This window comes from Chanodichthys erythropterus, chromosome 10 (genome assembly GCF_024489055.1).
Source record: "Chanodichthys erythropterus isolate Z2021 chromosome 10, ASM2448905v1, whole genome shotgun sequence".
Lineage (NCBI taxonomy): Eukaryota > Metazoa > Chordata > Actinopteri > Cypriniformes > Xenocyprididae > Chanodichthys > Chanodichthys erythropterus.
The window spans coordinates 33,521,658-33,534,515 of record NC_090230.1 but is presented as its reverse complement, the minus strand read 5'-3'; the positions used below and the strand labels follow the sequence as shown (position 1 = coordinate 33,534,515).

Sequence of the window (12,858 nt, the reverse complement as noted above, 5' to 3'; positions counted from 1 at the left end):
AGCCGCAGGTTTTAATTTTGATTTGTCTAAGCAAGTTTTATTTACTGTTATAGTTGAAGTTCCCATCTACTGCTATTATTTGACTGACAGACGTTAGCGGTTGCAGTTAAAAATCATCATTTGTGATCGACTGAAGAAAAAATGTCACCTACATCTTGGATGCACTGGGGGTAAGCAGATAAACATCAAATTTTCATTTTTGGGTGAACTATCCCTTTAAAGTGTAAACAACATGTGAAATACGTGTTAAATTTGTGTATTTTACATGTTGTTAACAGCAACCCATTTTGTGGAGTACCCTCATAAGAGCAGTCTTAAATGAGTTAAATAACATCTTAAATGAACTTAATGAGTTGTGAGAAAATGAGATCTGCGTCATGTTCAGCAGCAGCAGCAGCTCTTAAAGTGACAGTAGCCTAATAAACCAGTTGCTGTGATGATGTCTGTCATTAATGTTAATCAAAGAACAAAGGTAACAGAGACAATTGTAGCTTTAATAAGGATTAATCCATTTTTAATTTATAATTTATGCAGTGAAGACTCTAAAGTGTTTGATAACTTATTCAATTTCTGTATATTTATGTTAGTCAGGTAGGAAGGCCACAGATAAATGACATTCATTATATTGAGTTTATGTGAAGTTTTAAATTTTTTAAAGCCTAATAAATGTTGAAATTGTTAGCTTTCATTTATACTGTAATGATGAATGTCTATTATTCATGTTTAAAAAAAAATCTATTTCATAGAGACATCAGTAGCAGTGATCACTGGCATTCATTCATAAAAAGATGCCATTAAACAAATATTTAAAATATACAGTCTTTAAGTTGTTTCTATGTTAATTTGGAGAGTAACTGAAATTATTACAATATAAAAATATTAAAAACTCTGACTTTGTGTCAAATCTAATGTTTTAATCGCGATTAATTACAGAAAAAATGTGCGATTTAATTAGTTATTTTTTTAATCGATTGATAGCACTAATATATAGACCAAAAATATTGCATTAAATACTGTATAGACTAGAACAATTCTATATAAAACAATAGTGCATTTAACATCTAATGTTAAAATGTATGCAACATCCCTTTAAATGCTTTGGCCATAATTTATGCATTTTATATTATATATTTGAAAGAATTAAAAGAGCAGTTTCATGTCTATCCCTGTTTGTTCAACTGGTGGAGGTTGATGTGGGAGTTAGAAAGTAATAAGCAATGCAGTTCTTTTTAGAGAGAGTAATTAGTATAGTAATCCAATAAAACTGTTGAAGATGTAATTAGTAGCTAGCAATTCATTATTTTTTAGAGTAACATACCCAACACTGATCACAATATAGTTATTTTTGCTGGAAATTCACCCCAAAAGTCTTTTATGTTATATAACTGTGATAATGCCTATTGTTAATAATCCAGTGAATTAAACACTTTACAAATGAAAGGCTCTCATTTGATTATTGCTATTATTTTTATTTGAGAGATGATTATGCATAACCCATTATAAACTTTATGATGTTGTTCGTCTCCCAGGTGTCCCTGGAGAATCGCTTGGAAAAGGTGAACCATGACCTCGGATTCATCCGCATGACTTTGAAACGATTCAACATCCTGCGGTCTTCTGCCAACATATAGCCAACGGCTGCAGTGAACTGTCATGAATTATCCCGGACCATATGAATTATTATCACAATGGAAACGATGGTTCCACTGTACAGACTCTAATATGTACATGTTCAGTAAATATTTCTACTTTTCTTACTGTAGGATCTATTTTGTATGTTTTTATTACATGGTGAACATACTATAAAGTATATTTTAATAATGCCTAGATTTGTAAAAACATTTACTTTTTTAAATGTCACAGAAATATGGAAAATTGTATGCTTGACTTGATGTAGATATTTTTTATTTTATTCATTTGCTGCTGATAAATGAATGGCAAAAAGACAGTCCTGCAGGCCAGCTCATTTGCATATGTTTCCATTCCACTTGTGTGTCTTATGACTCTTGATTTAAATGACACTTGAAAAGGTATATCATTTTTTTCCACTGTTTGTGGCATGTTTCATTCATTTACGTGACAACATTGCCTGTGCCATATAAGAGCAGAGAATGATAGCGCATAATAGGATGAATTGAAATAGAGCTGAATTGCCTTGTTGAAATCATCTCATGCAAAGAACACAGACCCAAACCAGCACTGACTGTTTACACATGATTATCAAAGGTAGACCTCTGACATTTTCCAATGCAACACAGGATGTGCTGCTTACTTTGATGCATGAAATTTGAAATATGCTCTTCTCTGCTTTTCCATCGTTAGATGTTGACAGTTCATTTCTTTTTTTCCTGTAGCTCACGGAATCTATTTAACTGTTGCACAGAAATGTTCCACAATTAAAACTGCATACGGAATCATGTGTTTGGCAGTGTAATTTAGCGTTCACTTAATTGCTTGAGTCATTATGATTTGATGACATCTGGATTATGTTAGACTCTTGGCTGTTTGCTCAGATCATTCATTAAGTGAGCTTTTGAAATGTGTTTATATTCATCACAACTGTTAAAGGCATATTTCAGCCAAAAAAGGAAAATTCGCTTCTGGATATATGTAAACAAAGAAGTGTGTGTTTTGTAAACCTGCCAGATTTGTACGTGGAAAAGCATAAATGATTTTGAACTTGGGTGAAAGGCAAGATTTCCAGTGAATATCAACTTGAAGGTATAGTTAAAAAATAATGACTTTTAGGGGCCGTTTACACGACACCATTTCAACTAAAAACTGAAAACTTTTTATGCGTTTTGGCCGTTCATTTACACGACGACGCTGTTTTGGGACATAAAAATGTGCAAATTTTTGAAAACGAGACTGTTGTGTCCATGCAAACTAAAGAAAATAGATTTTTTAAAGCGGTGACATCATGCGCATGCATATTACATGTTCAGCCTAAGGCGCATAGTGTTTCTTTACAAAGTGACATCGCCATCTACTGGCCTGGCAGCAGAATGCAGCATTTTTAGTAATTTTTGTTGATCAGCGTGAACGGAATCGTTTTGACAACATTGCCGTCCGTACGCGAAAAAAACGCAAAATAAAAAACTTTACATGACAACGATGTGCTAAAAATGGAAAACACCCTAAACTTATAGGTGAACTACTCTTAATTTTACTTTCCGAAAGCTTTAGTAGACATTTATATCTTTTGGGAGATTAAAAGCTGCAGTAACCATTTATGGAAGCTTGTTTTCCGCCCCTAAATATAAAAAAAGGTAATTGCTACTTTTTTCTTAGAATTGCGTGTTATAAAGTCAGAATTGTGAGTTTCTATCTCAACTCTGAGAAAATACATAATTGCGAGATATAAACTCAATTGCGAGAAAAAGTCAGAATTGTGATATAAACGCGCAATTGTGAGAAAAAAAGTCAGAATTGTGAGATATAAACGAAATTGTGAGAAAAAGTCAATTGCAAGTTCATCTTGCAATTCTGAGATAACTCACAATTGAGAGAAAAAGTCGCAATTCTGAATTTTTTTTCTTGGAATTGCGAGTTTATATGAAAGTCGCAATTATCTTTTACATTTTTTTTTTTTATTCCATGACGGAAACAAGCTTCAATAAACTATCCACGTTCATTGAATGAAAAAGCTGCTTGGACGTTTAGCAAAAATCTAACTTTTATTCCACAGAAGCATGAAAACGGCTTTGTAATGGCACAAGAGTGAGTAAATGATTTTATTTCATGGGTAAACCATCCCTTTAAATTTCAGTCTACATTTACGCTACTTTTTTGTCCTTTGGACAACTAGTTCCCATCCACTTCCATTGTATTAACTAAAGCAGCTTAGAGTTTCAGCAAATTATCTCCCTTTGTGTTCCACAGAAGAAAGAAATTCATAAGAACTTTGAACAACGTTACGATGAATAAACAATGACAGAATTTTTTTTTTTTTTTTACTCCTATCCCTTTAAAAAACTTTTACAACAGCGGCGATTTAGTTATCGCATTACGGCAGGCCGCCGCCAGAGGGCACTACGGCGATGGAAAAATAACCCCTAGAGGAAGGGGAGAGGCGAATTTACCATCCAATGATATCGGACCAGAAATGATGCTACTCGCACTTTCGGTAAAGATAGAAAGAAGGAAAGGACGTGCACGCACAGAAAAGCTAGGTCAAGGTTTTTGAAAAACAGCATATGCTTAAAATAGATCCGCAGAACCCACGGGACGCCACGCAAATGCACGGATCAGCATACCTGTACAGTTTTTCTGCATGCTGTTTTTAAAGGATCCTCTACATCAGCTGCAGCGGATATAATGATGCAGGAAGCCTCATATATGCCGAAAACAACAATGCAAAGGCTGTGACAGCCGAGCTCGAGTGTGGTTTAACCAGTCCTGTCACTTCCTCCTCATTGACGTGTGCATGTTTTGGACTGTGAGTAGTAACGTTACGCTCTATTTGAAAACCACAGGACTTTATTTTTGATTGCATGGAGGACAGTGTTGGCCTGCTTTCCTGCTTTATTTAGTCGGATGAACCGGTAGCCAGCGGCTCGCTTACACACAGCGCGAGGAAATAGCGTTGCAGCGACCGGCAGACACCTCGACCTGCGGCGGGGATGTGTGTGAGCTAAAGCCGCCGGATATTGATGGCCGCGTCGCTCTGATAAGAGCCGATTTGAGCTAAAACTCCGCGACGGAGGTAAGAAAAACAAAGCCCGGGAAATATCTGCTCGCGCGGTTGTCACATTTGAAATGTAATTCTCAACGGTCATATTTTTTTCATTTTAACGCTCGCTTGCGAGTTAGCTAGTCACGGCCTTCTTTAGCTGTCATTCGTGACCAAAATAAATAATTAAACACCACAAACCCTGATTTTTTTATTATTATTTTTATTTTTTATTTTTTTTTAAACGGATTGCCCTATTTAAACGAACCATTTGGGAGTTATAATGAGATTAATGTATGTGGGTGTTAATTAATTGTGGAAGAGATTATTGTATTATTTAGATGCTGTAATTTTAGTCTTATCTTCAGTCTTTTTACAACTGTCTAGATTAGATGGGATTCATAAATTGGCCAATCTTAACAGTAGCATGAATAGTTAATGAAGGTTATCACTGGCCAGTCAAATCACTTATCACAGTTTGATATTGTAGTCAAACTCCTGTACTGTACCTGTAATAATGTATGCTGTATTAATGATTCAGTTTCTTGAATTAGCAATGATATTTTCATGGATATTATCTTTTAAAGAGCCTTACTTCTATTTCTGTGTCATTTAAGTTATAGATGGGAATGGAAATGGATCATTTTATGATTATGATTATGAGATATATAGTTTGGTTTTTGGGCTGTTGACTTTGTGACTTCTTACTGTCCATCAAAGTTAATTGGCTTTTAGAGATAACCTACCTGGTTGAAGAAGATTACTGAGCTCTACAAGTAACATTTTCCACTTAACGTACACCCATATAACACGAATACCTAATTTGAGTGATTCTGTGATGTAAATAAGTGATGTAACTATTTTGATATCAACATTTTAGGTTCACAATTAACACTGTTCCCACAATCAGGAAAAACTGTAAATACGGGTTTTTAATGTAGTGATTTACAGGCCAGTAAAGGTAATTTATTTAGGGCTGGGTATCGTTCAGAAATTTTCGATACCGATACCTAAACGATTCCTTACAAAAATAGTTTACACGTATGTTTCTATTTTGAATATACTTTTTTCAAATTATGCCAAGCTCTAAAGTATCTTATTAGATATAAATTTCTTTTTGTAAATATAACTTCTGCCATGTGATTTTTGGGAAAAACTGGGAAAACTGGGTTGTCTCAATAGGCCGGTCATATAGATGACATTTTTGTGTGCATGCCTATATAATTACTGTCCATTTTTTTGTGGGGTTGTTTCCTTGATGACCTTGTTTGTCTTGGTCTATTGAATGGCAAAAGTTAATCAACTCTTAGAAGTAACTTATTTGGTTAAAGATTAGAAAGCCCTTTCTCTTCCATTACTCAAAGACAAAAAGAGATGTTTTTGATATAGTTTGGATTATTCTGTCTAGTATCCATCCATCTATCCATCTATTGTTCTGTCTTTTTGTCCATCCATCCAACCATCAATCATCCATCCATCCATCATTCTGTCCATCCATCCATCCATCCATCCATCCATCCATCCATCCATCGTTCTGTCCATCCATCCATCCAACTAGAGTTGACCATTATAGATATTTTCAATGGTTGCTTCTAAATTTGCACATTTGCTCCCCCAGTCCTAAATATGTGGTTCCATCCTCGATCATCTGTCTTTGATTAATAAACACATCGAACACAGTCCTGCATCATCCATTTCAGTCTTGTCAAGATAATTGGGATGTTCTTCATGTCTTAATCGCAGGGTCACAATTATCTTGTCATGGAATTGTTAATTTTAGCTGCTATTCCACTTCAGAGCCTCTTTTTGTCGCGCTTGCGCAGGACACTCCCTTTCGCCAGCAATCTACATTTTTAGTTAGCGAGACCTCATAGTTTGCAATGTTCTTTTCAAGCACATCGATGGAGAGGAAAAAATGCTTCCTTGTATCTAATTATCTTGCCAAAATGATTAGGTTTGTCCTTAATGAATCCTGTTATGAAGCAGCCATCGTAGAAAGAATGAGTCAGAGTATTGATTGCCTTCCACTCCCCCCCTTCCTCACCGCCCCGGCCGGAGAACGCCTGCTAATAGCTGCAGCTCTGGCAGGGATGTATGGGTGGACGGTGGTGAGGCAGGCCGCTGCCAGGCTCATGACAGCATGCCGATATGACCCCGACACGGTCAGCAGCGGGTTGTTTCCACACCGGAGAGAGGGAAGCGAATCAACGGGGCGACACTACGCAGTTGCACCTTATTTATAGCCACATAGTAAACATTGAAATGTATTCCCTCCAAACAAGGCAACCGAGCATGCTAGGGGCCACAAAGCTGCTACAGAACATACGTGTGTTCATATGGGCCAGGAAGTTTGTCATCCATTGTGTTTCTGTGCATTCTTTGCAATGGATTTTCCTTGGGTTAAAATATTATTGTATATCACGATAACTAGGTATGTCACATTTTAGTTATCTTTGCTGGAAAATCAACCCCAAAATGTACCTAAAAATGTAGAAATACTTTTTTTTTTTTTTTTTGATAATTCATTGAATTAAATACTTTAAATATACTTTAATACTTGAAAAGATGACAAATGAATGTCTGCTATCAAATCAAAACACCATAACAGCTTTTTATGTAATATTTAAAGGGCTAGTTCAGCCAAAAATGAAAATTCTGTCATTAATTACTCACCCTCGTGCCGTTCCAAACCTATAAGACTTTTGTTCATCTTCAAAACACAAATGAAGATCTTTTTGATGAAATCTGAAAAATACAGATTTTTTGCCTGAGTTTTTTTATTTTTATTTTTTTAGTAGTGCCGTACTATAAACTGTATAGCCGAATCTCTTCCGATTGACTTGTTTATACCCTTGCATGGTACATATCATCAGTGTTGGGGTAGTCTCACGTAGGGCTGGGGGATATATCGCATGTGATTGTCACGTGCATTTTGTCAGTAAAGCCGGTTCCCTGATTACCACTAAATCGCCATCACCTGCTTTCAAATTGAGCGGCATTTAATAGACAGAGCCGTAGTTCACTGACAAGCTACGCAATATCCCGTTCATATCGCAGATGAATCGCCTTCGATAATGAACGCAATATTGCGTGGCTTGTCAGTGATCTACGGCTCTGTCTATGAAATGCCGCTCCATTTGAAATCAGGTGATGGCGATTTAGCGGTAATCAGGGAACCGGCTTTACTGACAAAATGCACGTGACAATCACATGCAATATATCCCCCAGCCCTAGTCTCACGTAGCCACACCTTCTGACTGACGGCAGAAGGTCTGGACTTCATTGCAGCTTTCGGTTGGCCAAGACCCGCCTAGTCTAAAGCAGCCAATCACAGTTTGTTTTGTTCCGCGTCATGTTTAGGAGCATGATAATGTAACGTCGATGTCCATACAATTAGAGACCGGTGTGTAAAACTATTAAAACTATAGATTCTATGCTGCAAACTTTACATACTTCACTTACTTTTGAAAATCCAGCATTTAGTTGATCCTGAAACGCTCATTGTCACTAGGGCTGGGTATTGACACAATTTCTATTCACATGCTTTCAATTCGATTACGATTTTGATTTGCTATTGATTATTTTGGATGTAGTACATCAGTTACAGTACATGGAAAAAAATCTCTCAACTAATGCTGTAAACTATACATGGGAGTCAGTTGGTACTACATTACTATAATATTGAAGGTTAACTTAAATTACACGTTAACTTAAACACTTAAATTACACTAAATTGTTTTTTTTTTATATAATAAATAAAGTTTATGAATTACATAATCATATTTCTACTCCAATTCATTTTTTTAATATAAACATTTAAATTGCGGCTGTCATAACTGATTTATTCAAACATGCATTAAATATTGAAGAACATTATAGGCTAATGAATATGTAACGGTGCATAGCTATATTTATCAGAATGTTGCTTTCTAGAGTTCACTTTTCTAGCTGACTAATGAGTTTATGGTCACTGAATATGTTTTTCTGAGGTAAATGTGCCGTTATGTGACATTGTTTACAAGCTGTTTTATTGATGTCTTTCCGAGGTTGAAACACTGATTGAGCGATTACACGAGACATGATACGGATTTCGGTAATTTGTACTGTATATTTTAACATACCTTCAGATGTTTAGTCATGTTTATTTCCCGCTGTAACTGGTATTAAAGTGGAGGAGAGGATGTTCACATTAAACAGCGCCAAAACAGTATTTATTTTTTGAATCTCATAATAAGATGGACGTCATTTGAAATCTGAGACTTTGCTTCAAAAGTAACAAAGCACAAAAATTATTGCGATTTATAGGACGGGAGGCGCGCTACACATCTGTTCATTCATCAACTGAAAACAGACTAGACTAATCGATTCTTGGGATTTAAGAATCAATATCAGTTCGTAAAAATTTGAATCGATTAAAATCGAGAAATCAGTATTGTTTACCCAGCCCTAATTGTCACAGTTGTTGTCACAACATGATAGCCTTCTTTTTCCATGAGGGGGTTTGGCTTAGTGGTTGGTTTGTTTCCAGGCAGACCGTTAAAGAACGCAACACGCACGTCTCCTAGAAATACTGTAGAATTCAACCATTGAGATGATGATTTTGAAACTCCTGAAGTGTTTCCAATTTTGTGTGCCATATTCATCAGACATTCAGCTAATGGACCTGCACAAGCAGATTCACTATTCCTCAGAAATTAATAAAAACAGTAAAATGCAAACTTAAGAGTGTTATGCAAACCTGCAACTATTAGATATGCTAAATAATACAAATATACTTTATGTATTTAATGTCACTTTATTACCCAATGTCTTTGCTGCTGATCTTCTATGATCCTATTCAACCATATCAATAAGCAAAAATGACTTCAGTTAAACGTCACATTTGTGTTTCATTTTTTGTTTTTATTGCTGAAGTAAGTCATTTCACTTTTGGTGTGAAAGGGCCTTTACATTTGAAAACAAACATTGAAAACAAACAAGCAAGCCCAGCCCAACACATTACTTTCCATAGGGAGTAACACAATGTTGTAATGCATTATTTTTAAATTACTTTACCCAACACCACATATCATCACCGCCCAATCCAAGCCCTTTCTTTAAAAATAAATGAATGCAAATACAAAATCTTGCATTCGTATGTGTGATATGACTGACAGTCGTTGGCGTACAGTGGAATCTGTTAACCCATGTAACAGTAGCACTTTTCCCTCGAGCGGGCAGAGAGTGTAACAGAGACGCTCGACCCTCTCGTCTCCAGACACTATATCTTTCAGGTGAGACCATTAATAAATGAAGTGTGTAGGTTTATGTGCGAGCTCTTTGTATCATGTTTTAGTATAGCTTGTTCCGGATCTCCTTGAGTATTCTTTGGGGAGAATCATCCCATCAGTCATTCCGGCATTGATGCGTCCTCTTCTATTTCTTGCTGGATTTTCTTGGCGAACGTTTCCACTGGGCACCACTGGTTTCTCCGCTTCCAGATATACCCATTGTGCTCGTTAATAAGCCTACTGTAGCAGGAAATGTGTTGGTGTTGGCAGAAGAGCTGTGTGGGCATATGCTTGGGTGTTTTTATATAACTTACGGAAAGTTACAAATAACCATACCATCTCCATCGACATCTCTATTCCCTGTTCTGCTCATTAGTCAGCTCAGCTGATCTGGAAGAGTTGATTCCCGCAGTTGACAAGAGGAACAGGATGGATGATGATCCATAACAGAATGATCATGGGATCTTAATGGAATAATTCACCCAAAAAATGAAAACTTTACTCATGTCTTATCAAACTTGATTATTTTTTCTATGGAACAAAAAGGAGAATTTTAAAGGATGTTTATGCAGCCCTTTTTTTAACCACAATTAAAGGGATAATTCACCCAAAAATGAAAATTATCCCATGATTTACTCACCCTCAAGCCATCCTAGGTGTATCTTCTTTCAGACGAAAACAATCTGAGATATATTTAAAAATATCCTGGCTCTCCTTAGCATTATAATGGTAGTGAACAGGGGCCGTATTTTGAAGCCCAAAATGCATCCATTTATCATAAATCTAATCTATACGGCTCCAGGGGGTTAATAAGGGCCTTCTGAAGCGAAGCGATGGATTTTTGAAAGAAAAATATCCATATTTACAACTTTATGAAGTCAAATTTGATTGTGTTCGTCTGAAAGAAGAGAGTCATATACACCTAGGATGGCTTGAGGGTGAGGAAATCATGGGGTAATTTTCATTTTTGGGTGAGCATTTAATGGTGGTCAACTTCAACCATCCCTTTCAAGCTCCAATAAATACAAAAGCACTATGCTTGCTGTGCATTATATTTCAAGTCTTCTAATGTCACATGATAGTTTTGTGTGATGACTTGAAATATTTTGTCATTATTGGCCTAAAATCCATAGCTCTCAAAGCTAATATTGATTCATTCAAATGCTTAGCAAATAAAGACTTTTTGGTCTCTTCCTCAAACTATCATATGGCTTTGAATATAGTGTGCAAGTCATATGAATTATTTTAATAGTGTTTTGTCACCTTTGTTGTCTTTGTAAGTGTTTTTGGAGTCATGATTACCATAAGAGCCATGATCACCATAAACCGTTGTTGTATAAAAAATATAATTGAAAATAAATAAATAAATAAAATGGCAATACAGGCTTGGATAAGTAAGTAATGACTGAATTTCATTTGATGGTGAACTATCCCTTCAAACACATCACAAGCCTCTCTATGTTGAAATGTTACCATCCACTGACCTCGTCCTAATTTCACAAATGGAAAAGTTGCATAGGACAATCCCCAAGCGTTATTGCGCTCATGCTGCTTGTGACGGCATAGCCAAACGTCAATGTCTTTTGAAATTTTAATAGTGTTTGTCCGCCCCACTTACAGTAATAGACTTGGAAAGGCAATACACTGAAAGGACCACTCTATTAGTATGGACTTACCTGCTTCTACCTCTTTTGTGACATCAGTACTTCAGGTTTTTGTTTGTGTGTGGGCAATAGCTGTTCTCCACTAAGCAGAGCGCTATTATTAATGAATGCAATCAGGAAATGGCCAGTTGGTCTTAATAGGTGCCTAATCTTGGTAACAAATGGGTCCGTGGTTGTGGGGTTTGTGTCATTATGGGCTCAGAATGGCGTGTCTGCCAGAAGAAACTGTATATTTCTCACTTTTTGCTCTTGGAGCCCATTCGGACACTAATGGTTTTAGACCGTGTGGTGCACTGAGGCCACGCCCACTGTGACTTTGATTGATGGTGTCAAATGATAAAAAGATGCTGGGGTAGGTGATATGTATTTAATATATTTGTAATGTATTTGCAATGATTTGGCTGACGATGTAAAATGAATCAACATTGTAAATATTGCTTTGATTTTTAATGTACTTTTAAATGGTAACACTCTAAAATAAGGGTTTGTTTAACATTAGTTAACATGAACTAACAATGAAAAATATTCTATAGCATATATGATTCTAATTAAGTAATGCATTATTAAAATCAAAAGTTGTGAGCTAACATGAACTAACAGCCATTTATTAACTAACGTTAACAAAGATGAATAAATACTGTAACCAATATTTTGCTCATTGTTAGTTAATATTGGTTAATGCAATAACTGATTTCCTAAAGATTTTCCATGAATCAGTGCAAACCATTCAATTACAAGCATTAGGTAAATACAACAGAACAAAGATACAAAAGAAATAAACAGTGCTTTATAGTTTTTCAGGTAAGTCTAATAGTATTCAGGTACAGAAATTGAATAATCAAATGTAAAATAACACTGCATAATCTTAACAAAATTAAATATAATTAATCTTTGTTAAAGCTACAAAAGTGATTTCCTCTTTGTATTTTGTTGTTTTATTAGCATTAATGACTCAGATCGCAGCAGGAATATTAGGCTGCTGTCACTTTAAGACAGCAGCCTGTCTTAAAGTGACAGCTTTTCTTTCTCAATTTTCTTCTCAATTTCTTTCTCAATTTTTTACATTTACAATATGTGAGCCATAAGTGACTGTTTGCGAGGATACTTGTCGAGACGGGTATTTTGACATCATTTTGAGCATATGTATCCGTTCAAGCACAAATAGACGAGAAAGAGAACGTAATTCAGTGTTCGTTGTGCACAGAAAACAGCACTCAAGTTCCAAATTGAGTTCTCTTTCACGTATTTGTTT

General features: G+C 35.8%; 2 protein-coding genes across 9 annotated transcripts in view; both read left to right on the top strand.

Annotated features, from left to right (window-relative positions):
• The window catches only part of LOC137029393 (M-phase phosphoprotein 9), a 30,381-nt gene extending 27,711 nt beyond the window's left edge, over positions 1–2,670 (top strand). For both annotated transcript variants that reach the window (XM_067398986.1, XM_067398987.1), the window contains exon 24: positions 1,530–2,670. In XM_067398986.1, the coding sequence (XP_067255087.1) occupies positions 1,530–1,631 (102 nt within the window). In that variant the 3' untranslated portion in view covers positions 1,632–2,670. The remainder of the gene's footprint in view (positions 1–1,529) is intronic.
• A 1,438-nt stretch (positions 2,671–4,108) lies between these two features.
• The window catches only part of LOC137028521 (membrane-associated phosphatidylinositol transfer protein 2), an 84,453-nt gene continuing 75,703 nt past the window's right edge, over positions 4,109–12,858 (top strand). For 5 of the 7 annotated variants that reach the window (XM_067397398.1, XM_067397388.1, XM_067397399.1 and 2 more), the window contains exon 1: positions 4,109–4,705. The gene's annotated coding sequence lies outside the window, so the exon portion shown is untranslated. Of the gene's footprint in view, positions 4,706–11,646; positions 11,959–12,858 lie in introns of those variants that run through there. The other 2 variants (XM_067397392.1, XM_067397394.1) reach the window with 2 other exon arrangements.